This window comes from Stylophora pistillata, chromosome 12 (assembly GCF_964205215.1).
Source record: "Stylophora pistillata chromosome 12, jaStyPist1.2, whole genome shotgun sequence".
Lineage (NCBI taxonomy): Eukaryota > Metazoa > Cnidaria > Anthozoa > Scleractinia > Pocilloporidae > Stylophora > Stylophora pistillata.
In genome coordinates, this window is record NC_142530.1 from 16667673 (window position 1) to 16695432 (window position 27760).

The window sequence follows — 27760 nt, forward strand, 5'->3', positions numbered from 1 at the left end:
CGACCTTGGCGGACCATCAACTTTTCTGTCACAAGCTGGTTTGAATATCATGTGCTCGAACTTATAGATAATTTCAAATAAAGGCATTAGTTTACTTTTCTACTCTGAAATTACTAATTCGTTTGGTGTTGTGTTCTTAAATATGATGTATTCATGTATTTTTAGCGATTCGTTGGAAATAGGGACCAGGAAACCGTTGTTTATCACAAGTTATCCACACCAATCCAAGCTCGTTTCATTAGAATCAGACCTAAATCCTGGTATGGTTGGATATCACTCAGGATGGAGCTTTACGGCTGTTTAGGTATCATTGTCACCTTTTATGTGCAAAGATGTACTCAGTTCGTTGAACTGTCTGTCTGTTAGAGACTCACTGTGGAATGACTGTCTGGCAAACCGAGCTAACTGATCATGACCGATTGACTGATCGGCTGACTGACGATGATGAACGAAGGAACGAACACATTATTAACATAAGAAACAAGACCAATGACTTGAAGAATAAACATTGATCGGCTTATTGAATGACTGACTGATTGACCGACTGAAACCAGCTCTATATGGGTAAATTCTTATTGCTACGTCATATCTTATCCACTTTATGCTAGCATTAACAAATATTAACCAAGGAATCAAGGACTCTCATTTTTTTAAAAGAGGGATAAAGTTGAATGACAAGTGAATCGTTGGGCATTTGTTTATGAGTACGAGGCTATTTAGCCGCTTTTTGCATTTGATAGGGGGCCTCTCAAACTTTCATTGTGGCTTCTGAAATTGAGAATGTCTTATTCCAATAGCAATTTAAAAACACTCTCAGTTCCTCTCCTCCTGGTTTACAGGGTGTTTTACACCTCTTGGTATGGAGAACGGGCGGATAAAGGATGCTCAAATCACCGCCTCTTCAGATTATAGCGTTCAACATGCTGCAAAGTTTGGAAGGTTGAACTTCAAGGCAAGGGGAAAAAAGCAGGGAGGATGGTCAGCAGGCATCACTGCTAATTCCTGGATTCAAGTGGATCTTACCAAGTACACTGTAGTGAAAGGAATAGCGACACAAGGGAGAAATGGTTACAGCCAGTGGGTAACTAAATACAAGCTGCAGTACAGCGACGATGGAGTGAACTTTCACTATTACGGAGAATCCGACCAGAATCCGCCAAAGGTAAGGCTGTCTTTAAGTATCTCTTTATCCTGTTTGGCACACCTGACGGCCTTGAAGAGGTAAGGTTTATACTAATCTTTAGATTAGTGTAAGTATTGCGCTCGCATTAAGTTTAACCTTGAGGAGAAAGGATTTTGGTAAAAAGAGACGGAAAAAGGAAAGAAAAACCTGGCGTGTAAGCATTTGTTTCTATCACACGTGGCAGAGAAATGTTTTAACCCACCACACCAGCCGTATGAGCTAGAATAACGGGGCCAGCAGCGTGCGCGAAGCGAAGTGTAACAGATAAGAAAGTATAGAAATAAGAAAATTATTGTGTTGTCATCGGCTTGAACTGTTCCACCCCACAAGACGCAAGATTTCTCTTTTATCATGTGTTTTCAGTTACACTGTGGGCATATCTACACCCTGCCTTGCTCTTTTTCGACCTTGTTCAGGGGACGACAATGCACAAAGACTCTGAGCTCTGACTTGATTTGGTGGTGAATGTCGTTTCAAATTTTACCGTTCCTTCGCGATTTTTCTTGATATTTCGTAATGACCCAATGCAGATACAGTTATAATTAAGGCAGAGGATGGTGCATTAAGTTTAGGTAGACAGGGTTTTGATAAAAAGGTACGGGAAAAAAAAGAGAAAAACACAAGCGAAGCGCGGAAAATGACGCACGAATTCTCACATCTAAAAATGGACAGACCCCTCCAACTGAGCCTGGCATTGCAAACTACCCTCCTCTTTTAATTTATGAATTGATCCTGGCCCCCAGTCGTGGTTATTGCCATTTACGCGCTGAACCCCAACCCCACCCCCCTCGTCGCCATCCGTAGTAAGAAACTCTCCCACCGATGGTTAGAACATCTAGTAAGGTGGAGGAAAGTACTGTTCCGCCTATAGGTCTGGCAAGATATTTATATCATTGGTGAATACGCTGCTCACTTGCTCTCATTTCTGCTTTAATTGTTCACTTATTAATTTTCATCGTTAGGTCTTTGAAGGAAATAAAGACACAGACAGTATTGTGTACCACCATTTATACCCTCCGATCAAAGCACGTTTTATCAGATTAAGGCCGACAGAATGGTCTGTCCATGTGTCACTTCGGATGGAGCTCTACGGTTGCTTAGGTATGACAGCTACGCGATGTGTATGTGTTCTTGGCTACTGACTGAGCAAACCGACCCACCGAATGAAGGCTGATAGAAAGATTGACCAAAGCAACGATCGACAAACTGACTGACTAGATGATCTATAGGCGACCAAAAGTATCTAATTGAAATTAGGTTAGCATTTTTTTGGCGCCAAATTTAACAGCTTGGGCATTAGGAGCGAGAGAAAGCAAATTCAGGGTTTGCATATACATCGATTTTCTACAAACAAATCACAAAATCTTGTTTGTCCAAAACAATAACACTGACTTTATCACTGAAATATAGATCCCTCAGCGAAGTTACAATGCAACCGCAACAACATGACAATACACGTTCCTAAGACCCTCCTTCCTGGTATCAACCGCGTGCATCTCCGACTCCTGGACACGGAATGCAAAGCTGAGGAAGACGACATTTATTACAGTCTGACAACGCCGCTAACCGGGTGTAAAACTACACGCAAGCACACGACCACAGCTGTCGTTTACTCTAATATGGTCTTGAAAGTTCCCACAGCTTCCAAAAAAGCCATGATACGTGAATTGAAAATACAGTTCAGCTGTGTTTATTCCAGTCATGGTGTGGTGTCATCGGTTGGTTGGAGGGCAGTCAACAGAAAAGTTATAATTAGTGAAGAAGGGGAAGGGAACTTTACACTCGTTTTGAATATGTTTCCTGACAAGAAATTTGAGATTCCTTACAAGGAAGAGGATTTTCCTCTTTTTGTGGCGCAGAAACGTCTTTTCTTGGAGGTATCGGTGATAAGTGATAGGCGGCTGTCAATTATTGCTGATCGATGTTATACCACGCCCACTCGTGAACGAGAAAACGCTCAGAAGTATGAGTTTATTTCCAAAGGGTAAGCCAAGTATTTGATCATGTTATTTCTTGTTGTGGCCGTTAGACTTCAGTTTAGAATCAGAGAATACTTTCAATTATGTAGGCATTGCAAACCTTCTAAAATCTGGCCCTAAACAAAATCGGTCATCTTCCAACGCTTGTAATGTCACGTGCAAGACTTTCTTCATAAATTATGCGTATTGTACAAACGCAATATAATGTAATACAAAGCAAGCAGGTCAACACAGAACGCGTCCTCCTCCTCTCTTCCCCTTCTTCTTCTCGCGTTATGTGGTCCAAATGGGCCAAGGAGTAATCAGCTTGAACGTAGGAGAAGGATAGCATTGGTTTAAAACGGTTGTTTGGTTTGACAGTTTTTCTATTTGTTTGGCTGAATTACAACCTGGAATTTTTTCTTCTTAGATGTGCAAACTATCCATCTGTGGTCTACCACCCCGCACCCTCGATCAACTTGCAGCGGTTTAGCCTTGAAACCGCTAAATTTATTGGCACCGATTCGTTTGTATTTGTTCACTGCCACGTGATCGTATGCAACGCAACTGACCCAGATTCCCAATGTGCGAAGAAGTGTCCATCAGGTAACCGAGGGAAACGTCAAGTAAGCGATCACGAGATTGATGAACGGTATTCTTTGACCCAGGGTCCACTCCTTCATGTTAGCGCGAAGAAAAAAGAAAAGGAAAGCAATGGTGAAACCAGTAACGAGAAGAATGGTTTGTATGCAGACTTCAGATAAAACATTTCTATAGAAATATATATCATACCGTACATGAAATTAAGTCACACCTATAACTCAGATGTAATTTGGTTCTCTGAAGTTATAATTAGAAAGCGGGGGTTATCGTTGTCGGCGCTAATTACTGTTGTGTGTGAATGAAGTAGCCGCGCAAAAAGAAGAATACTCTTCGGTCAACCTTCAACGTTGATGGCTGTTATATTTTTTTTGCTTGGCTTTTGCTTTCTTCGCCCTTTTTTGTATTTTTTTTCTTTTTTGAGATCTTTGGTTGTCAGCTTCCCTCATTATCAGATCCGTGGAAAGATGACCGTTATCAATCTTAATAGATTACTTTTAATAAGTAAATTATGAATATTTTAAAGCGATATGGGTAGCATGGTTACCTCGCCATCCAGCAAGCCAACATATCAAAGTTATTGCATTTTCGGTCGAGTACCACAGTAAAGAAAGGGAAAGGCGTCCTACATTGGGCCTAAAATAATTTTAGGCTTCCTACAACAGTATGTCCCCCTTCCTAGTCCCAAGGCAGCGTCATGTTGCCTACTATTTATAATAAATAAGACACGAGAGGCAATCCCTTCAAGTAATTATGGAACTTTAGATTGATGAACACGGGGTTGCTTAACATGGTTGCATGAAGCGATGATTTAGTTACCTATATTCTACAAAAGAACGTCTGTATGATATCTTAATATCTGTGTGGTCTAGACGTACTTCATTTATCAACTACCTTCTTGCCTCTTTAGCTTCTGATACTACCTTCGTGGTAGGTCTGGTAATGATATGCATTGCTTGCTTGGCGGCCATGGGGACTGGACTGGTAGTCTTTAAGAAGTTACGAGACAAGCGGTCTGCTGCAGAGGTTTTCAGTGGTCATGAGAAGGAAAAGCATGAACATTGATGATACAGACCGGACTGGACTGAACTGACCCTGGACGACACTTGAGTTTGAGAAATACATAAGCTTTCACTAGATGCGCAGTTGCCTCCCTATGATTTTTCTATGAGAAATCAGTATTTTACATGAGGACTAGCATTTCAACGACTTTTGCTAACGATCTCTGTTTGTCTCTTTGGTGTAACCAATGATTGGACATCGTAATTACAACTTCCTAGTGTAGGGGTTACAACCCTTTTCGATTGAACATAGCTGTAAGCCACCTATTCCCAGAATAATCATAACCCTAAGTCAGAAACAGGAGCGCAGGTGGGAACTCAACGGTGATAAATAAGGACTCCTTCAAGCGTAGGAAAACGCGAGTGATCTGGTCACATGTGTTTCCAGTTTTTCATTTGATTGGCTGACTGGATAGCGCAAAAATTTCAAGACCAAGCTGCGTGAAATCGAAAAGTGCTGACTAAGTAGTTGTTTGTGAAAATTTTTTAATCAGTGCTGAGTATGATAACACTGATGACATCAAAGCGTACCTTTATAGTTTTCCTGGATTTAGATGTTTTCATATCTAAGATTGAGACAAATATTCATAAGTTGTTTAAGTGGGCTTAGCAAGAAGACGATATGAAGATATCTGTTTCTTGAGCTTTAAAGACAAAGTGAAATTAGGAACTTTTTTGTCCAAGTTTTCTTATTCCTAACATCTCTTCTAGTACGCTTTGATTCCTTAATGTTTAGATCTAGAATAGAAATGTCTGTTCAAAATCTGGTATATGAACATGACATTATTTCACATATTGAAAGGTATTATGTTGCAATTTAAAGCTTAAAAATTGTATTTCTCAAGCTTAGGCTGACTTTTATTCCTAAAAATTTTGAGTAGCCTTAAAACTTCTACTATGTCGACATCACAATAAAATCTTTTGCTCGTCGAGGCATAGTCAGTAAACAGGGTTCCGTTTGCAAGGCTGCACAAAATTTTAGTTCTGTTTCATGATGCCAAATGGATGTGATTTAAACCAATTAATAATGCAAAGCTTCTAGTATTATTTTTAAACGAGTAATAGCGAGTAGAAAGCATAATAGCTATAGTATCTTTTTTTTCCGTCTTGTTTTACTTCCTTGAGCAAAAGGTAGAACTTTATCCGGAACAAAACAAACTGTTTAATTAGTCTAAAACCTCTACACTCTTTCGCTTAAGTGGTCCTACAGGTAGCACCGTTGTCATTTTTGCCTTGAGGTACAATGCTGGTAGCATGCTACTTTTTAAAATAAAATAAGTGTAAATTATATTGTGGGCGTTTTACTCAACATGGAAAATCATCGAATCTATGATAAAATTCAATTCCATGCAAATTTACGGCTTTCATTTAAATTAAATCAAAATTATGTCCAACTATCGGGATTTTTCAGGTTTTTCATTTGATTTAATTGAGATCAAGGACTAGAGAAAGTGTAATAACAATTAGGAAGCCCGCTTAGATTCATGAAATTACGAAAAAAAAAGGTGGAAAGTTGTCGATCTTGATATCAGTCTCTGTTGAATGAGGTAGATATTTACTGAGCTATTCTTTTACTCATCACCAATCAAAACACCTTTCATCTTTGCTTTAATTTCAGAAATTGATGGATGACCCGTGCTTTTCTTCGGGTTGGGTAAAATTGGCTAAACCCCTTGAACTGCTGTAGTAAGACCCCTCAGTAATCTATGTCCATCGTACAGCTCTTGAATTTCTTAACAGTTTTATCGCGGCACTATATATAGATATCATAGCTTATTTTTTCCATCCATCCTGAGATTTTTACTTAAAGTACTATTGTTCGTGTGTCTTATCGACCGAAAGATATTTTTCCACAGTCGTTTGCTTCCAATCTTTGACTAAATGTGTCGGTCAGTAGTTAGAAACTGGGGCTCTTAGTCATTTTGAAATTGCAAAAGTCTCCCTCTTGTAAAATTAAAATGTCATTGACACATACATCGTTCATGTCTTTTTTAGGAGACTCAACACGATTGCTTGTGTCCATCAAAAAATTCATTTTAACATTGAAATATCATGATCATCGAATTCCTTCAGGAGGTAACTCGTTCCCAAGAAGAAGTAACAAGAGCTCCCTTCGTACGAGACCACGCTTTGGACCATCCCTGAGGTAACAGATCTAGAGAACTGACTCGTTCTTATTCACAATTGCTTTATCGATATTATAGACCTCCGGAGACCGCACAGAATCTGTTGCTCGCCTTTGACCACCGTTCTTACTCGCCAGGTCAATAGAGATATTTCACATTCTCTGAGGAGTCGAGTCGCTTCACCTTCAAGCCAAAAGGTCTTAAATAGGTGCTTGGACTCTTTGCATCAACTTTTCTTTGATTGCGTTCACAGCTTTCTTTCCAGTCAACCTGGTTACTTCACCCTTCAAAGCTGAAACAAATTCTGGAAGCCTCCTCACTCTTTCTCTTCATCTCTCTAAAGATTTAAAGTTCATCGCTAACTGCGTTGGAAAGTGAAGAGGCGTTCACGCAAAGTTCGATTGAGTCGCTAAACTATTCTCTCATACCTGTGAACGTTCACATTTCCTTTTCTTATCCTCGCATTATGCCTTGCAATCTCTCTTGTTACATACCCATGAATTCGCGCCCAGAATCAACCAGAGGAACTTTTGGCCTTCTCAGTGGTCCTCGCTAATAAATTGTTTTGAGACATCAAAAGAATCGTTTGAGGTGAGAGGTGCAGCACCCTTAAATCTACCTGTTAATGTAAACTTATCGCCTCTGCTCCCTCTCGGGAGTTTGCCACGTGAAAAAGGAAAAGAAGATCAGCTTGATAAACTGCATTTGGAGATTCAAAATCAAAAATTGGTCTCGGGCTATGCTTTTACGAATGACAAACATTGCATTTCATTGTGAAACACACAATACAGCTTAAGTACTTTAGCGAATAAAAATTTTGTGAGGAAACTTTCGTTTAACTCTGATGTATTCCATGTAAACATTTCGATATAGAGATCTCCGAATACGTCAATGGGGGATCAAACACTGATAAGCTTTTAAGTCTCGGAAACGGTTTGCCTGCCAAGCATTCGAATTAAAAAAAAAAAGGAAAAACAAGCGAAAAACATGTCTAGGAAAGTCAATTCTTCATCGATGGGTCTGTAGCAGACCCATACTTCGGACTTTCAACTGGAAAATTCTAGGTCTTTTTCCCTCTCGGACAAGTTGCCGACCCTGTTTTCTGTCCATCTCTTTTCCTGTGCATGTCCTCTCACCGGTTATTTATGCGATATTTCAGGAAATATTATTCTATATCACATTCATGCAATCTGATAAACTCTCACCAGTGTGATCTATTAAAAAATTCCACTATTTTATGCCTTAAATCGCATCTCTCTCTCAGCCATCCCGCTTTACTAAAAGAAAACAACCAATCCAATTTCAAGGCTTGTTTAGAGAAATCAATCAAATTGCAGCAAAATGAGAGACATCCTTTTTTCCAACCTTTTACAAACTAGCTCAGTATACTGGATCATTAACTTGAAAATATCTGTAGACTAAAAGCTTAAGAATTGTATTGAGAACCTCTGAATTTTGTAATATCTAAAAAAGGTGTAATAAACTGATAAATGAACTTCGTGTCGTGTAATATTGGTCGGAAATCATACTTGGGATTTTGCTGCTTTTTGCTTTGGTTTTTAAATCACGTGTAAGATTATATCTCAATCATTAGTCAGAGTTGACAAAAATGGAGGAAAGAGTGACTCATACACAACTTTGTTGGTGCCTGTATTTCTTGTGAGAAAGATTGTTTAGAAAAGATAGCAGTGAGGAGAAATGGGGGAAGTGGGTTTTTTGTCAGAAACTCGTAAACTACTTAATACATTACTCAGTCTACAATACATTCAGTTCACTTACTCTAACTGTTGGGTTTCATTCTTGCGTCAGTGCGCCTTTAGCGGCAAAAATTAATCAGTCGAACAAAGAGACTTAAGATGACTGTCCTCTTAAACCAGAGCTCCCTCTGGAGTAGGGTAAAAAATATGGACCACACCATTGAACCCCTAGACTGGTGGACCATTTTTGGACCATATTTAGACCATAATTTGGACCACTTTATCGACTATCAGTGTTATTGGCTGTAAGACTCAAGTGACGTAAGTCGGTCGTGACTGGTCTGTTTCGATCTGTCGGTAAAGTTAGGTCGTTCTTTTTCGGTCTTTTGTAATGTTTGTGTCGTGAATGAGTCGTTTGTATGGAGCTGGTAGTTGTTGACATCTGTTTAGAGGAGTCTGTTCTAAGTTCGTAAACCAGCTTTCCAGAGTCAGTCGTTGAAAATAGTCAGTGCTGTAGGTTAGGCATTGCGCAGAGTCCCAGTCAATGTTGTGGTTGGTAAGTCGATGGTGTTCAGCAATGTGATTACTGATATCACCTTTCCTAGTCGCCCGTCTGTGTTCAGTCAGTCTTGTTGAGACGTTTCTGCCAGTCTCATCGATGTAGGAAGCTTGGCAGTCGGAACAATTGATCTTATAAATCGTTCCCTGTCTGTTCCTCGGTTCGTCTTTGTCTTTAACGTTGGTTAGTAACTGACGTAGTGTGGTGATGGCTTTGTGGGCGACGCGGCTATTGAAGGGTAGTAAGAAGCGCGAGACGTTTTCATACATGCCTTTTTTGTACGGTATGGTTGCTGTAGTCGTAGGGGTTGCGGTGTCGTTTGTTTGGGTAGTGGTAGTGGGTCGGTGAGTGTTTCGTCGGATGAAGTCGTTGTTGTAGTTGTTCTTCGTAAAAGCAACGTGACCCAACTCCTGCACTTCAACGTAAACTCAACAGTAAACTACTGACACTCAAGAAAACGAACGCCTTTGACACCCAACGGTACTATCGACTGAGGTGCTTGGTACTACAGCCATCGAAACTCTATGGTTTGCCGAAACTGCACAAACCTGGTTTCCCGATGCGACCTATTCTTTCTTTTTGTGGCTCTCCCACATACCAACTATCCAAGTACCGGACGACAATACTACAACCGCTAACTGGCAAATCCAGACATAAACTACAATCCACTGAAGACTTCATTAACGCTACCTAGACTGTTCAGATACCTGACGACTACAAACTAGTGTCATTTGATGTGACATCACTGTTCACAAGTATTCCACTTCAATTGGCATTACAATGCACTGAGACTGCAATCCGACAATCTACCGACCCACTACCGCTACCGACAGACGACATCATGGACTTGTTAAACATTTGCCTAACGTCTACTTACTTTCAGTACAACGGTAAACACTACAAACAGTTACACGGCACTGCCATGGGGTCTCCAGTTTCTGTTGTTATAGCAGAAATTGTGATGCACAGCATCGAGGAACGCGCCCTTTCGACTTGCCGACAAACGATACCGCTTTGGTTACGTTACGTTGACGACACATTCACCGCCGTTCGACAAGAAGAAATTGACACATTCCACCACCACCTTAACGAACAAAACACTGACATACAGTTTACCGGAGAAGGCGAAGAAAATGGCAAACTTCCTTTTCTAGACTGCCTGGTAAGCCACAACGACAACTCATTACGGACGACAGTTTACAGGAAACCCACACACACCGACAGAATACTAGACGAGTCATCGTACAACCCTACATCACACAAAGCCACAACTATCAGAACTCTAACACGACGCGCACAACTAGTATGCGACTCGACAAACAGCTTATCCGACGAGAACAAATACCTTCACCGTGTTTTTACGAAGAATAACTACAACAACGACTTCATCCGACGAAACACTCACCGACCCACTACCACTACCCAAACAAACGACACCGCAACCCCTACGACTACAGCAACCATACCGTACAAAAAAGGCATGTCTGAAAACGTCTCGCGCTTCTTACTACCCTTCAATATCCGCGTCGCCCACAAAACCATCACCACACTAGGTCAGTTACTAACCAACGTTAAAGATAAAGACGAACCGAGGAACAGACAGGGAACGATTTATAAGATCAATTGTTCCGACTGCCAAGCTTCCTACATCGATGAGACTGGCAGAAACCTCACAACAAGACTGACTGGACACAGACGGGCGACTAGGAAAGGTGATATCAGCAATCACATTGCTGAACACCATCGACTTACCAACCACAACATTGACTGGGACTCTGCGCAATGCCTAACCTACAGCACTGACTATTTTCAACGACTGACTCTGGAAAGCTGGTTTACGAACTTAGAACAGACTCCCCTAAACAGATGTCAACAACTACCAGCTCCATACAAACGACTCATTCACGACATAAACATCACAAACGACCGAAAAAGAACGACCTAATTTTACCGAAAGATCGAAACAGACCAATTACGACCGACTTACGTCACTTGAGTCTTGCAGCCAATAACATCACGGCAAAACCAACCGATCATTTCACACGAACTGGAATAAGAACATTCTACTGACAGCAATCATTCACTTGACTCTGATGATGACTTGGGCACAGGTTGTCGAAACGTCAGTCACTACCACCGACAACAGTCCTTCTCAGGACTACACTCACACGGATGATCAGACTACACCTTCACATGTTACCCCCGGGTTCAAGCCATTTACTGCAATCTGCTGTATGTAGCTGGCATGTATAATATCGACTCTGTGGCTGTGATTTGTGGAAAGTAAGATCGTATTTTTTCTTGATTTTGGTGCGTAACCTGCTGTTGTTATCAAGTCAGTGGCTTTCTAAGATGCCATCGGAACTACAAAATGTTCAATAAGTGGGTTTTCCTGTGTTCGATATGGATGAAAGTGAATTACAACCATTGCATGTAGTACTTGATCTGTTCTTCAAGTCAGATACTTTACTCAGAGCCCAATTTTGTGGAATAGTAGAAAAAAAAACAATTTTCGTTGAAAAAGAATTTGTCCAAGCAATGTTTAATATCCAAATGATAATAGTTATCTTTATTTCTACTCTCTTGTCTTATGAACTAACTGTATAATTATACACAATAGCAATAAATGTGGGAAGTTGAACTCAAGGTCTGATGGTTAATTCTCTCCTCTAACTCCAGCACATTTCCTTATATATGGTTAGGAGAATTAAGTGTTAGATCAAGATAAGAGTTTAAACTTGATAGGTGTGAGTATTCTCATTAACCATTTGCAAGGTTATGTAAAGAAGCCATAGGGAGAAGTTACTTGTCACTCCTATGGATTAAAGGCTTAAAATTACATATAGAATTATTAATTAAAGCTTTTTGCTACATGTAATAAATATATCTTATTAACCAAGTGCGAGGGCCGCACTGGACGAATATCGGCCTGAGGTCTTGACAGTACGGACCGAGCACAGCGAGGTCCGTAAAAAAAAGACCGAGGGCCGATATTCTTCCAGTACGGTCCCAAGCAAGCTTGGCTAATAAAAGATTTATTATATGACTGAAGTTCAAAGGGACACAAGTGCGGTATCATTCGGGACCATTCAGGACCATTCGGGACAGTGCCCGGTCCAATACTAAGAGAATATTGACCGGAATTAGCAGCATTTTGATTGGTTGATTTTAGTTATTGGCCCTCTGACTGCCCGAGTCGTGTAATAATAGCTTTTAGTATAATTTCAGAGCCGAGCAAAGAGTTTCCAGCAACCTGATTGGTCGAGCGGTTCCTTATATGATGCTACATAAACCGCTCCACGTGGTTTATATAAAATGTTAAAATAAAATGCTAATAAATGTTACTGAAATGTTATGATTTTAGAAACTTCTCTGTTGTTGAGCTCTGAAATGATATTAAAACAATTATTCGCCTCAGGTTCGGTGAATTTTGTCGAATAATCCCCTTGACTTCGTCTCAGGGATTATTCAGCGATATTCACCTCGCCTTCGGCGAATAATTGTTAAATACAATTTTCAACATGTTGATCTGGATAGTAACCTGAGCTACAGTTGGATTTATGATGTTTGATACTCAAAAAATGGTCAGTATAAGGGGTATACTGCAGACTGCAGAAAGAATACAAAATCCACTTCACTTTTTAGAATTATAATAGAGACAGGGCTAGGGCTTGAAATAACTTTCTTTCTCTCACACTCCTGACAACAAGTGTTGATTCCTGTATTTTTGTCCTGTGAAGAATGTGTGGCACCCCTTGGAATAGAGAGTCGCCGCATCAAGGATGCTCAAATCACTGCATCTTCAGAATGGGATGGAAATCATGCAGCAATCCAAGGAAGATTGAACTTTAAGGCTGGTAGAGGCAAACAAAGAGGATGGTCAGCTCGCTGGAACAATAGAAATCAATGGATCCAGGTGGCTCTTGGCAGTTACACCAAATTAACAAGTATAGCAACACAGGGAAGGAATGCTCATAACCAGTGGGTAACGGCATACAAGCTGCAGTACAGTGACGATGGAGTGAACTTCTATTACTATAAATCACCAGGACAGAGCTGTCCCACGGTATTATTAAGCCCACAAGAGTGCACACTAAATTCAAAGCTTTACTGTTTTGTTTTCCACGATCTTTACATGTATATCTCTTACTAAACTAGTTCAAGGTTTATACTGTAAGTATTTAGGCTCATAGTTTATGACCCAAGGGCAAAGCTGACACCTACTGCCATGATCAGGTACAGGTCTCCCAGTTAGCTCGATGAATAGAGCGCTGAACTGCTGTGTGGGAGGTCGAGGGTTCGAGCCCTGGCCGGACCAACACTCAAGGTCTTAAAATAATTGAGAAGAATATGCTGCCTTTCTGTAATATCAAGAAACGGTTAATAGATATTCTAGTCTTCTTGGATAGGGACGAATAAATGGAGGTCCAGTCTCCTGCAGGGTTAGGGGTGGGAGACATTAATTTCCCACGCACGAGATTACTGTGTGATGGATGTCCTCCCCTGGGGTGGGATGGATGGGTTACTGGGCCCACAGTGATTGGCTAAAGCTGTTGCGGTGTCCCTGCCTGTCGGAAAATCTTGTAAATAGAAAAAATAATAATAATAATAAAAGAAAGGCCATAATTCTGAGCGGAATAACAGGATTCTGTTTCTTTCAGTACTAACTGAGGAGGCAACTTAAGTAAAATATTTATTATAACTCTGGATTCAAATGGGGGGGGGTGGTCGGAGGTCAGGGGGGGTAGGGAAGACTTCAATCCAAACAAACTTTTAAATTGAGAGGGTCATCAGTTGGGTAAAATACAGCCCACTTAATTGACTCAGCATAGCTGATCATGTATTCAGCAATATATATGTTAAATAAATTTCCCTGTTAGGGAAAGTGCAAACCTCAGTTTTTAATAATTTTAACTACATTCTTATTACATTTTCTAATTTTTCATAGATTCTAAAATATTCAATCATTTGCTAATCTTCTCACTTTGTCTTTTGCATAGTAGAAACATGTTTCTAATTAAGTTTGTTTTTTATGTGAGAGATACTGAAGGGAAACAGAGACAGGGACAGTGTTGTTTATCACAAGGTGAATCCACCAATCCAAGCTCGTTATATCAGACTCCGACCAACAGCATGGTGTCGTCATATATCACTAAGGATGGAGCTTTACGGTTGCCAAGGTATGAAAAATGTTAAGAGTATTAAATTTAAGATTTTCGAAACACATACTCACTTTTCACATCTAACCAAGTGTAAAAATATGTTGTAAGAAAACTTAGACATGTTTATTTCAAAATGTTGATTGAACATGTAAAATAGGGTTTTTGATTCATTTTCCTTTCCCATTTGAAGTAACAAACAAAAATCATATTGTTTCAAGTGAACATTTCTTTCTTGGGCTGCATTTTACTCTAAAGTGCCCAAGACAACTAAAGGAAATGGTGCTTTATTGGAATACAACTCATTTATCATTTATGTGTATTTAAATCAATTTGTAAAATTTATGTTACTTCTTCAAGAATTGTTTGGTGTCGCTTTTTTAAATGATCATCTTCATGAATGCATTCTAGTCACCTTGTTTTTTTCCTCTTTGGCTACGTGCAGAGCGTTCAGAACCCATTGGAATGCAAGGTTGGCAAATCAAAGGTGCTCAAATCACTGCATCTTCAGAATGGGATAGAAATCATGCAGCAATCCAGGAAAGATTGAGTTTTAAGGCTGGTGGAGGCAAACAAGGAGGATGGTCAGCTCGCCAGAATAATGGAAATCAATGGATCCAAGTGGCTCTTGGCAGTTACGCCAAATTAACAAGTATAGCGACACAGGGAAGGAATGCTCACAACCAGTGGGTGACAGCATACAAACTGCAGTACAATGATGATGGAGTGAACTACTATTACTATGAATCACCAGGACAGAGCTCTCCCACGGTATTATCAAGTCCACACAAGTGCACACTTAATTTAAAGCCTTATTGTTTTTGTTTTCCATGATCTTTACATGTATGTCTCTTACTAAACTAGCTCAAGGTGTATACTTTAAGCATTTAGGCTTATTGTTCATGACCCAAGGGCAAAGCTGACACGTTCAAGCTATAATCAGGTACAGGCCATAATCCTGAGCAGTGAAACAAGACTGTTTCTTTCAGTACTAACTGAGGAAACAAGTTAAGTAAGACATTTATTATAACTCTGGATTCAAATGAGGGGGGGAGGGGGAGGGGGAGTGGGAGTGGGAGGGGGAGGGGGAGGGGAAGGGGGAGGGGGAGGGGGAGAATTCAATTCAAACAAACTTTTAATTTAAGAGTTTTTTATTTTAACTACATCATTACTACATTTTCTAAGTTTTCATAGATTCTTACATATTGAATCATTTGCAAATCTTCTCACTTTGTCTTTTGCATAGTAGAAACATGTTTGTAATTAAGTCCATTTTCTGCATTAAGTTCATTTTGTATGTGACAGATATTGAAGGGAAATAGAGACAGGGACAGTGTAGTTTATCACAAGCTGAACCCACCTATCCAAGCTCGTTATATCAGACTCCGACCAACAGCATGGTATCGTCATATATCACTAAGGATGGAGCTTTACGGTTGCCAAGGTATGAAAAATGTTAAAGAGATGAAAATTTACCATTTTATTTTGGGCTAATTTGTTTTACAGAATTTCGAATTGGGTCAAGTTAAAACCCTTTTGTCGAGATTACACTGAGGACAGTTTTCTTTTTCTCTGAACCTGGCCTGTAGGCACGGAACCTAGCAGAATTGTTCACCTAGATCCTTTGAAGAGAACAGATCTCTCAAAAGTCTTCGAAGGAGTGTTTGGAGCAGATCTCGAATATTCCTGCAGGATTGAAGTTAGCCCTGTGGGTTCACACAAATCACACCTGTTTTTCCCTCTCTGACCCATTTGCAATGCTCTAAAGCAGAGAAATTATAACCACCAGCATGGTCTGCATGACTGCTACTGAGTCTATAATTTACGCATTGATTCCCCATCATTTCTGTATAAAAATCGTGTTTTCGTAAGAATTGAGTAAGGCACTCTGTTATGTTTGTTTGACATTTTGCCATGTGAGATTTTCACATTGAGCCCTTAATTGACATCACTCCCTCTGAGTCCGGTAATCAACTTCCGGAACATGGTCAAATAAAGACAGACAGGAAATTACAAATTTAATGGGCCAAAAAGATACTTCTGGTGCTTGGATCTAGGGAAGGTTAGGAGAAGGAGACACACTGAAAACAAAAATTAAAGAAAATGATACACAAATATTTTGATCTCACTGAGGGGTACTTTAATTAAAGACTATTAAACTTCAAGATTTTTAAAACATGTACTTACTTTACACTTCTAACTGAGTGTAAAAATGTATTGCAAGAAAACTTAGACATGTTTATATTAAAATGTCAATTGAAAATGTGAACCAGATTTTTTTGATTCATTTTTCTTTCTCATGTGAAGAAATATTTTTAGGTTTTTTCTTTTACACTCAAGTCACATTTATTCTTGGGAACAACTAACATCTCCATATCAGGCTCTCGACATCGGAGGCTGTTATAAGGCTAGCCTTAATTTATGATTCTTTTAAGGATGCATTTAATCTGTTTTTTGCACTTTTGTTTAAAATAATTTTTTTAACATTTTTAATTTGTTGGGTGCATTTTAATCTAGGTACCCAAGACAATAAATAGAAATGGTGCTATTAGAACTGAATTTGTTTATTTATTTATTATTTCCATGTATTTAAATTTCTTTTTTAATTTATCTTACTTTGTCAAGAATTTTAGGTTCTTTTTCTTAGTCAATCATCTTCATTAATGCATTCTTGTCATCTTGTTTTTTTCCTCTTTGGCTACGCACAGAGTGTTCAGGACCTCTTGGAATGGAAAGTGGCCGCATTCAAGATGCTCAAATCACTGCATCGTCAGAATGGGATAGAAATCATGCAGCAATCCAAGGAAGATTGAACTTTAAGGCTGGCGGAGGCAAACAAGGAGGATGGTCAGCTCGCCAGAATAATGGAAATCAATGGATTCAAGTGGCTCTTGGCAGTAACACCAGATTAACAAGTATAGCGACACAGGGAAGGAATACTTACAACCAGTGGGTAACGGCATACAAGCTGCAGTACAGTGATGATGGAGTGAACTTCTACTACCATAAATCACCAGGACAGAGCTCTCCCAAGGTATTATCAAGCCCACAAAAGTGCACACCCAATTTAAAGCTTTATTATTTTTGTTTTCAATGATCTTTACATGTATATCTCTTACTAAACTAGCTCAAGGTCTATACTGTAAGTATTTAGGCTTATAGTGTACAACCCAAGGGCAAAGCTGACATGCATATGCCGGGCATAACCAGGTACAGGCAGTAATCCCAAGTGGAAAAACAAGACTCTGTTTCTTTCAGTACTAACTGAGGAAACGAGTTAAGCATGATATTTTTTTTAAGTCCGGATTCAAATGGGGGGGGGGGGGGGGGGTTGGGGACTTCAATTCAAACAAATTTTTGAATTGAGAGTTTTTGATTTTAACTACATTATTACTACATTTTCTAAGTTTTCATTTATTCTAAGTTAAACATATTAAATCATTTGCCAATTTTCTCACTATTTCTTTTGCACACTGTGGAAACATATTTCTAATTAAGTTCATTTTGTATGTGAGATATGGAAGGGAAATAAAGACAGTGACAGTGTTGTTTATCACAAGCTGAACCCACCCATCAATGCTCGTTATATCAGACTCCAACCAACAGCATGGTATGGTCATATATCACTAAGGATGGAGCTTTATGGTTGCCAAGGTATGAAAAATGTTAAGGCTGCTGAGATTCAAGATTTTTGAAACACATTCTTACTTCTGCATCTTACTGAGTGTATGGATATGTTGTAAGAAAACTTAGACATGTTTATTTTAAAATGGTAATTGAACATGTGAAATAGGGTTTTTGATTCATTTTTCTTTCCCATGAGAAAGAAGTTCTTTTTTGACACCAGATTAGGCTCTAAGCATCACTCAGGGAGACAGATTTTGAGGCTAACCTTATAACAATGATTCTTTTAAGGATGCATTTGATTTGTGGTTTTCACTTTTATTTGAAATGTCATTTTATTTTAAATCACATTTTACAATTATTGTATCAAATTTTTTATTTTGTGGGATTATTTTACTGTAAAGTGCCTAGGAGACAATCATTGGAAATGGTGCTATTTGAATAAAGTTCTTTATATTTATTATTTCCATGTATTTAATTATTTTTTATGATAATATTATTTTTACCTTGTCAAGAGTTCTTAAGTTCTCTTTCTTAGACAAACATCTTCATGAATGCAGTCTTGTCAACTTGCTTTTGTATTTTTCCTCCTTGGCTATGTGCAGAGTGTTCAGGACCCCTTGGAATGGAAAGTCGACACATTCAAGATGCTCAAATCACTGCATCTTCAGAATGGGATAGAAATCATGCAGCAATCCAGGGAAGATTGAACTTTAAGGCTGGTGGAGGCAAACAAGGAGGATGGTCAGCTCGCCAGAATAATGGAAATCAATGGATCCAAGTGGCTCTTGGCAGTTACACCAAATTAACAAGTATAGCGACACAGGGAAGGAATGCTCACAACCAGTGGGTGACAGCATACAAGCTGCAGCACAGTGATGATGGAGTGAACTTCTATTACTATAAATCACCAGGACAGAGCTCTCCCACAGTATTATCAAGCCCACAAAAGTGCACACTTAATTTAAAGCTTTGTTGTTTCTGTTTTCAATGATCTTTACATGTATATCGTATACTAAAATTAATTAGCTCAGGGTCTATACTGTAAGTATTTAGGCTCCTGGTTTATCACCCAAGGGGAAAGCTGACACGTTCAGGCTACAATCAGGTACAGGCCATAATCCTGAGCAGAAAAACAAGACTCTGTTTCTTTCAGTACTAACTGAGGAAACAAGTTAAGTAGGATATTTATTATAACTCTGGATTCAAATGAGGGGGGGGAGGGGGAGGGGGGAGACTTCAAACAAACTTTTAAATTGAGTTTTTTATTTTAACTTACGTCATTACTACATTTTCTAAGTTTTCATAGATTCTTACATATTGAATCATTTGCCAATCTTCTCACTTTGTCTTTTGCATAGTAGAAACATGTTTCTAATTAAGTCCATTTTCTGCATTAAGTTCATTTTGTATGTGACAGATATTGAAGGGAAATAGAGACAGGGACAGCGTTGTTTATCACAAGCTGAACCCACCAATCCAAGCTCGTTATATGAGACTCCGACCAACAGCATGGTTTCGTCATATATCACTAAGGATGGAGCTTTATGGTTGCCAAGGTATGAAAAATGTTAAGGGTGTTAAATTTAAGATTTTTAAAACACATACCTACTTTTCACATCTAACCAAGTGTAAAAATACGTAGCAAGAAAACTTACACATGCTTGATTTGATTGAACTTGTGAAATAGGGTTTTTGATTCATTTTCCGTTCCCATATGAAGTAACAGGAGTTTGCTTTTTGACCCCTGCTACTTTTTTTTTTTGGAACAAACAAAAATCATAATGTATCAACATTTCTTCTTTGGGCTGCGTTTACTCTCAAGTGCCTAAATTTGAAGAGCGTGTTGGCTGTCTTTAATATATGATGGTAAAGTTTTGACGATGGGGGCCATAATTTTGTCTAGATAGCTGCAGATAAGTTCGGTAGGGCAACTGCAAGCCGAGACAATGGGCCGACCCGGGTTGTTTGGTTTGTGAATTTTAAGTAAAAAGTAAATACGAGAAGTTCTAGGAGTGGATATGATGAGATTTTCTGCCGTGGCCGGCAATTCTTGTTTAGTTATGAGTAGTTATGAGTTGTTATGAGTAGTTAAGAGCCAACATGCTCTTCAAATTTTTCGCGACTTTAATTTCCTTGGCCAAAACAAACTTCTTTTCACCATGGATATTACGTCTCTTTACACTGTCATTCCTAATGGCGAAGGCCCTCTGGCCCTTAAACATTTTTATGATCAACGTACTGTTAAGGAACCTAAATCTGAAACACTACTACGCTTAGCCGAACTAGTGCTCACACTCAATTGTTTTTCATTCGGAAACAACTTCTTCAAACAAACCAATGGTGTAGCCATGGGCACCAAAATGGGACCTAGCTATGCCAATCTTTTTGTAGGTTTTGTCGAACATCAATTTTTCAGCCAATACAACGAGTCCAAGCCTGAACTCTACGGTCGCTACATCGACGACTGTATCGTCGCTACCTCCTCTACCAGAGAGGAGCTCACTAAATTCATAACCGCAGTCAATTCTTTTTACCCGGCTCTGAAATACACTTAGGAAATTTCTGACAATTCTTTATCCTTTTTAGACGTCAAAGTTTCAATTGAAGGTAACGGTTTATGCACTAGTTTGTATTACAAACCTACAGACTCGCATAATTACTTGTTATATTCGTCTTCGCATCCATCTCACGTTAAGAATTTCATTCCTTTTTCTCAGTTTCTAAGACTTCGTCGTTTATGTAGTGATGACTCTGATTTCCACCACAAATCAGAGTCAATGTGCCAGTTCTTCGATAAACGTGGTTACCCTGTTTCCGTCGTTTAAGCGGGTTACCACCGCGCTCAACTTATTGATCGACATTCAGCACTACAAACGTCGCATAAGGAAGATTCCGACCGCATTCCATTCACTCTCACGTTTCACCCTCACAACCACTCAGTTAAATCCATCATTCTTAAAAACTTTAAATTACTTCAAAACGATCCAGAGACAAGCACTATCTTTTCGCAGCCTCCGCTCATTTCATTCAAACGCGACAAAAACATAGGCAATTTTTTGGTCAGAAGTTCCTTTCAGACTAATGACCAACCAGGCACTTTTAAATGCGCTCGTGCACGATGTAAAACGTGTCCTTTCATTCACAACGCTGATAAAATATCGGGACCTAAACGATCCATTAAGATCACCGATCACTTCACGTGCACCTGCGCCAATGTAATCTATTGCATAACTTGCACTTATTGCAAAAAGATATACATCGGCGAAACAGGCAGAAGACTAGGTGACCGATTCCGAGAACACCTTCGAGACGTGGAAAGGAATGACAAGGACACATCGAAATCAGTCGTTAGACATTTTAATTAACCTAACCATTCTAAGCAACATATGGAAAATCTGCGGTCTTTCCTTGCACTTAGGTGGCACGGAAAGCCGTAAAAGTCTTGAACAAAAGCTCATCTTTCAAACCGGCAGTCTAAATCCCACAGGGATCAACGAATGCTTTTCATTCCAATAATTTATTCATGTTTTTCTCGTTGCCATGCTCCCACCAATAACGTAGCTCCATTTTCTGCCTTTAAAAGCACACACAACCCACAATTCCTCTATTAGCTCCGACGAAGGGCTAACGCTCGAAACGTCAGCTTTTGTAATCATTACGGTGGCCAATTTACCATTTCAACTTTGTTGATATATCTAAATTATAAAGGAAATGGTGTTATATTAGAATTGAATTCATTTATTAAACATGTATTTAAATTTTTTTGTAAATTTATGTCACTTCTTCAAGTATTGTTTGGTTTCTCTTTCCTAAATGATAATCTTCATGAATGCATTCTTGTCATCTTGTTGTTGTTGTTGTTGTTTTTTTTTTTTTTTTTTGTCTCTTTGGCTGTGTGCAGAGTGTTCAGGAGCCCTTGGAATGGAAAGTCGGCACATTCAAGATGCTCAAATCACTGCATCTTCAGAATGGAATGGAAATCATGCAGCAATCCAGGGAAGATTGAACTTTAAGGCTGGTGGAGGCAAACAAGGAGGATGGTCAGCTCGCCAGAATAATGGAAATCAATGGATCCAAGTGGCTCTTGGCAGTAACACCAAATTAATAAGTATAGCAACACAGGGAAGGAATGCTCACAACCAGTGGGTAACGGCATACAAGCTGCAGTACAGTAAGGATGGAGTGAACTACTATTACTATAAAGTTCCAGGACAGAGTTCACCTAAGGTAAAATGTATAATTTGATAATTGAGTTCAAACCAAAAAGAAATATAACGAGAGCCTGGGAACTGCTGCCCAAACTAAAGCAGGGAACCGGTGTCATGTAAAATGGCGAGTATCTTCGACACATTTGGAGGAAGCTAATTCCCCCGCCAGTCACTGCATTATTGTTTCCTTCATGATTTACAGACTAACTGCTCTTTGTCAGGCCAACAAGTTACATCTGAATAAGAGTTCAGTTCTACAGAAACGGGCCTTGTGCTTTATGTGCCTAGGTAATGGAATGATCATGCAATCGATATTCCGTAGGTTAATAATGCCAGTATCACACCTTCATCGCTCCCTTAAACATCGACAATAGCAAGGAATATTTGAACATATTGCACATGTTTACTTACACTCTTAGTATTCACTCTTACAATCCACAGTCTTCTACCGCCGATAGCTTCATTGCGTAGAAAAATTGAGACTCGAGTTGCAAAACAAAGCTACTTCAAGAATTGGCGCAAAACTATGAAATTAGTTCTTTCCCTTCTTTCTCCTCCCTCTTCGGTAGAGGCAGAATCAGGCTCTTTAGAGAAAACTCAGCACCATACTGACTTATGTCATGAACTCTTTAACGAAGAAAATTCCCATATCAACATATCACAAATCGTTTCAAAAATTAAAATTAAAGTAACTAATAAACAATATTATCATATGGCCCGCCGGGAGTGGTTGCGCTTGGTTCTAGCAAGGAGGAAGACAATAGAAACGTCGTTGGAACTTAGTAAAGGGTGTCCACGACCGCTAAATAGAGGTGACCGCTAAATAGGGGTAAAAGTGTTTTGTGTTTTGGGGAAATAATTTCTGAACTTTGACGACTGACCGCTTAATACAGCGGTACCATTTTATTACATGTTCGACTGTAATAATCTCTATCTATGAAGGTGATTCGTTCGCATGAATTTGGCAGCCAGTAAGTAATAATTCGTAGTTTGAAAGTAACAATTCGTTATATGTTGTTTTTGCCTGTAATTTATTTTGAATGTCAAATCTTTGAAGACTCGAAACTATTAATAAAGTTTGGTGGTGGCGTTGTTGATGAAGGATCATTCGGTATAACAGGAATGGCATTATTGTGGCAACTGACTACTTAAGTGCATGTCTTTGTAGGTTTTCAAAGGAAATAAAGACAGGGAGAGCATTGTTTATCACAAATTAAACCCACCCATCAAAGCTCGCTACATCAAACTCAGACCAACAGCATGGTATGGTCACATATCACTAAGGATGGAGTTGTATGGTTGCTCAGCAGGTACGATTGTTGTCTTACATGCACTCATTTGGCACTGAAAATTGGGAAAGTTTTGTATGTTTATACTATTATGCTTGTATATTTGTATTTTCATTTAAAGCTTCCGGAATAAATGTCCTCTGCGACGATAAAAATATGACCATTGTTATCCCAAAGTCCCTAATCCGTGGTCTTGATCCAAAGAATCTACGACTCCTGGACACCAAATGTAAAGGGAAAGAAGGACAGGCCCACCTTACCATTACAACACCATTGACCGGCTGTAAAACAACTAGCAGGTATACACCTACAGCTATCATCTACTCCAACACACTGCAAATACCCGCGGCCGCTAGCAGTGCCGTGACGCGCGTGCGTGACATAAAAGTGCAGTTCAGCTGTTATTATTCCACTCATGGTGTAGTTTCATCGCTTGGCTGGAAACCAATAAACACAACGCTTGAATTCCGTGATATGACAGCCAAAGGGAACTTTACACTGTCGTTGAGAATGTTTCACAGCAAGAGATTCGTGAAACCTTACCTGAAAAATGATTTCCCTGTTGCTGTGAGGCTGCATCGACGATTATTCTTTGAGGTATCTACGGCAACAGATGACAAAAAGCTGTCAATCAGAGCGGATCAATGTTATGCCACGCCTACCCAGGATCAAAAGAATTCTCTGAAATATGAGTTTATAAAGAAAGGGTATGTCTAATGGTGATTGTTGTGGACTCTCAATTTCTAGTCCCTTCGAAAAATCATACTTTTTCTTTTAGTTTATTCAGCGATCACTTGGTAATGGTAATGGTAATGGTTTATTAGATATGAATTCGGCACTAAAATGAAATACTTCATATTTACAAGAAATTACAAAAAATATTTACAAATTAAATGAGACTATATAAATAAAAAATTTTGCCGGGGGACTGGGTTACCGGCTCACAAGATTCTATTAACAAATTATTACAAATGTGATATAAGTCTATTGCGATAATTCATTGAGCTTTGACGTCATTGCGGAAAAAAAACTTATTTGAAATTGGTTTGTCCTGCATTTAAAAAGAGTCAAGTTATTGCTGGAGCGCAGCTGGCGGCCGTGTGCGTCTAGTCTTTCTGTGGAATTAATGATGACAACTGTGAGTTTTTAATTTTCTTGAACTGTTCGAGGCAAAGACGTTCCCTATTTTCTTCCAGTGTGGGGTAATTCAAAACATTACATGCAGTTCTGTAAGAAATTAGTGGTTCGATTATCCTGAAAGCTCTTCTCTGTATCTGTTCTAAATTGTCCACAAGGTAAGATGGAAGGCTAGAATGCCATACCGGGCATGCGTACTCCAAAACAGAACGTATTAGAGCAGTATAGACACTAAGTAAATCCTTGGGTGGAAGGCCATTGTGGCGCAGGACACGAAGGATGTAAAGTCGCTGAGCAGCTTTCTTTGCAATGCTAAGAATGTGACTACGCCATTTTAGATCATCCTGAATGAGCACTCCTAGGAGCTTGTGACTCTCTACTACTTCGATTGAGGTGTTATTAATAGTCAACTGTGATAGAGTGGGAGGGTTACGTAGGAAGCATATTTTGAGTTCTTTACACTTTTTTGGGTTCAATTTCATGTAATTTAAAGAACACCAGGTGGATATATCATCCAGGGTGGTTTGGATAGTTGATGAACCTTCTCGAGGTAGAACTTCAGCAATGGTTAGGTCATCAACGTACTTCCAGAATGAACTGGTTGGAGTAAGCTCATTCACCATAACTAAAAATAGTATCGGACCCAATTTAGTCCCTTGTGGGATCCCAGCGTTTACATACGACCAGTCAGAGAAGGAATCAATAATCTTGACTCGTTGTCTTCTATTGGACTCGAGAAGTAAATAACTATTAGTTAGTGATATGCAAATTAGATACACTCAGCTATCTTGAATTCAGTGGTAGTCAGCAATGCAAGTTTAAAAAACCTTTGTTAAGAACACTCGTAGGTATAATTTCACCTTCATAAAAGAAATTTCTTCTCTTTAGTTGCCCAAGTGACGTAACAGTGAAATATCATTCAGCACCTTCTTCTAGTGCTCAGCGGTTTAGCGTGGAAGCCTTCAAGTTCATCGCTGCTCATCCCTTTGTTTTCGTCCACTGCCATGTGACTGTATGCAGTGCAACCGACCCACGCTCCAAATGCTCAATGAAATGTCCCTTAAGTGGCCGAGGAAAACGTGAACTGAGTGATAGCGTGACTTATGACGTGCATTCTTTAGTCCAGGGCCCCCTGCACCTGGCGCACGAGAAACGAAAGCAGAACCACGGGACAATTCTAGATGAGACTGGTACGTATTAGGGATAGATACTGAGGATAAATTCTACCCCCGGCCCTTAGTACTCTCTGGATAACTCCTGAAAGGTCCCTCGAGTTTTGTGAGCAGTGAAAATATCTAGATTATAACTTTTCCCAAAATGATTTATCCTTCTTTGTTTGTACGATTGGTCTTTTTTTGTGACTTAAATACAAAGTTATTGTTATGACATCTTAAACCTTGCCATGCAAGTGAGAATTTTTCAACTTTGCCGGCCATGACATTTCTTTCTTAGTGAGTCCTAATTTCCCTTTTTCTGTGACGTCATTAGGTTCCCAGTCCTGGCTTTCTGGAGGCTCTGTCCGCTGACAGTCATCAAAAGTAGCCTCAGACTCATTTACACTTGGAGTTGACCTGGACTTGAATCACTGAAGGATGTTTGAGCTGGAAATTCGTGTACAAGTTCGTGTCTGTTTTTCTTCAAGCCTATCTCACTTATTTTCGCATTCTGGAAGCCATATTTCTGAGAACAATTAATCGGTTTTACTTACCTTTACAAAGTTGCAAAGTCATTCAAAAGTTGAGAAAATCACAGATTTAAAATCGTACTCCAGCATCACAGAAATTATTTGGCCAACCAACTGATGAAATGCTTAAAAGCACTCCCTTTTCACTTAAACGTTTTTTTTTCTTAAATTTTACCTCGGTGTCGACCTGCAGAAAATTAGAAACAAGTTTCTTTTTTCATCTTTTATCTGAAATTTCTTTTTCATTTCAAGGTTTCTAGTTTAGAAGAAATGTTTTAATCCTTTTCCTCTTATCTCTTGTGCATCTCCAGCTCAAGCATACCTTTTATTTTTTAGACGCTGAATGATCTCAAAAACTAAACTTCTGACGACAAAGATATACGAAACAACGACAACAACAAACAAACAAACAAACAACATATAACGTGGAAACAGTTTTGATAGTTCAGTTCGGTATTTGAGATTACTCGCTGATCTATCCATACCGGACTCTCGAAAAGATATGATTTATTTAAGGTTGCTTGCGTTTATATTATTTTATATTTTGTATGACGGGATGAGAAAACTGGCTGTTCAACCAGCTGTTAGTCCAAAAGGGGTTATGACTAAAGGGATTTCAAACCTGTTTTATCGACTCGTGTATTTTTTACTTCGTCATTAGAGGAGCTAATACTTTATTAACGTAGAAAGGCGTTTGAAATGGAAAAAAACCGCTAAAACTAGTTTGGTAAGTTATACAAACACCTTAACTTGCAGCTCATTTCTGGAGACGAAGATGGTTTAGAGTTAGCCATATTAAGAGGCTTTGCAGGTGATCAAGTTGAAAATTAACTGCGATAAGCCTTTGACGCATTTGTGATCAACTTGAGGTTTTAGGATTTTGAGTGGTGACGAACACTTATTTGGGGAACATCAGCTGGTTGACAAAACTTTTTGTCTCGAATTCAATATTTTATTTTAAAGAAATGGTGAAGGTAAATGATGTGGGTGTTGACTTTAACCAGACATACAGACCTACTACGCTTACATAAGCGATTAACTGGCTGTTACGAGAGCATACCTTTGTCCTTAGCGGATAAAGTGTTTTCATCGCGGAAAAGTTCTACTCGAGATATTCCTGTTATGGTTTTCAGTTGATACTCAGGTATCCTGTTGGGGCGCTATTGCTTGAAAGAAAAATAAATCGAAGGAACAGAATTTTGTTCTCATCTATTAAGATAGATAAGAAAAGATAGATAAGATAAGATAAGATAATTTATTTAATGTCAAAAAATACACAGAGGGTGGTCTCCCAATCCCCCGAGCCAGAGGCTCATGATAAAAGTGTTTGACAATATAAAAGAAAGCTAAAATTGTAATAGCACTGATTAAATTAGAAATAATTCATATAAAAATAATAATAAAAAAAAAGAATCAAAGGCAACCACTGCATTGACAGCCGATAAAATTTAACTTAGTTAAAAGTCTCCGGA

At 39.1% G+C, this 27760-nt stretch overlaps 1 protein-coding gene across 1 annotated transcript in view; it reads left to right on the plus strand.

Moving 5' to 3' along the window:
- Positions 1-27485, plus strand: part of LOC111333762 (uncharacterized) — a 63664-nt gene extending 36179 nt beyond the window's left edge. Inside the window, exons 4-19 of the mRNA XM_088741413.1 lie at positions 166-304; positions 840-1162; positions 2146-2284; positions 12925-13250; positions 14226-14364; positions 14789-15114; positions 15649-15787; positions 17052-17377; positions 17859-17997; positions 18573-18898; positions 19388-19526; positions 21872-22197; positions 23347-23488; positions 23589-24174; positions 25493-25794; positions 26093-27485. Coding sequence (XP_088597539.1) covers positions 166-304; positions 840-1162; positions 2146-2284; positions 12925-13250; positions 14226-14364; positions 14789-15114; positions 15649-15787; positions 17052-17377; positions 17859-17997; positions 18573-18898; positions 19388-19526; positions 21872-22197; positions 23347-23488; positions 23589-24174; positions 25493-25794; positions 26093-26130 — 3855 coding nt within the window. The 3' untranslated portion in view covers positions 26131-27485. The remainder of the gene's footprint in view (positions 1-165; positions 305-839; positions 1163-2145; positions 2285-12924; positions 13251-14225; positions 14365-14788; positions 15115-15648; positions 15788-17051; positions 17378-17858; positions 17998-18572; positions 18899-19387; positions 19527-21871; positions 22198-23346; positions 23489-23588; positions 24175-25492; positions 25795-26092) is intronic.
- Positions 27486-27760: the final 275 nt, after the last annotated feature.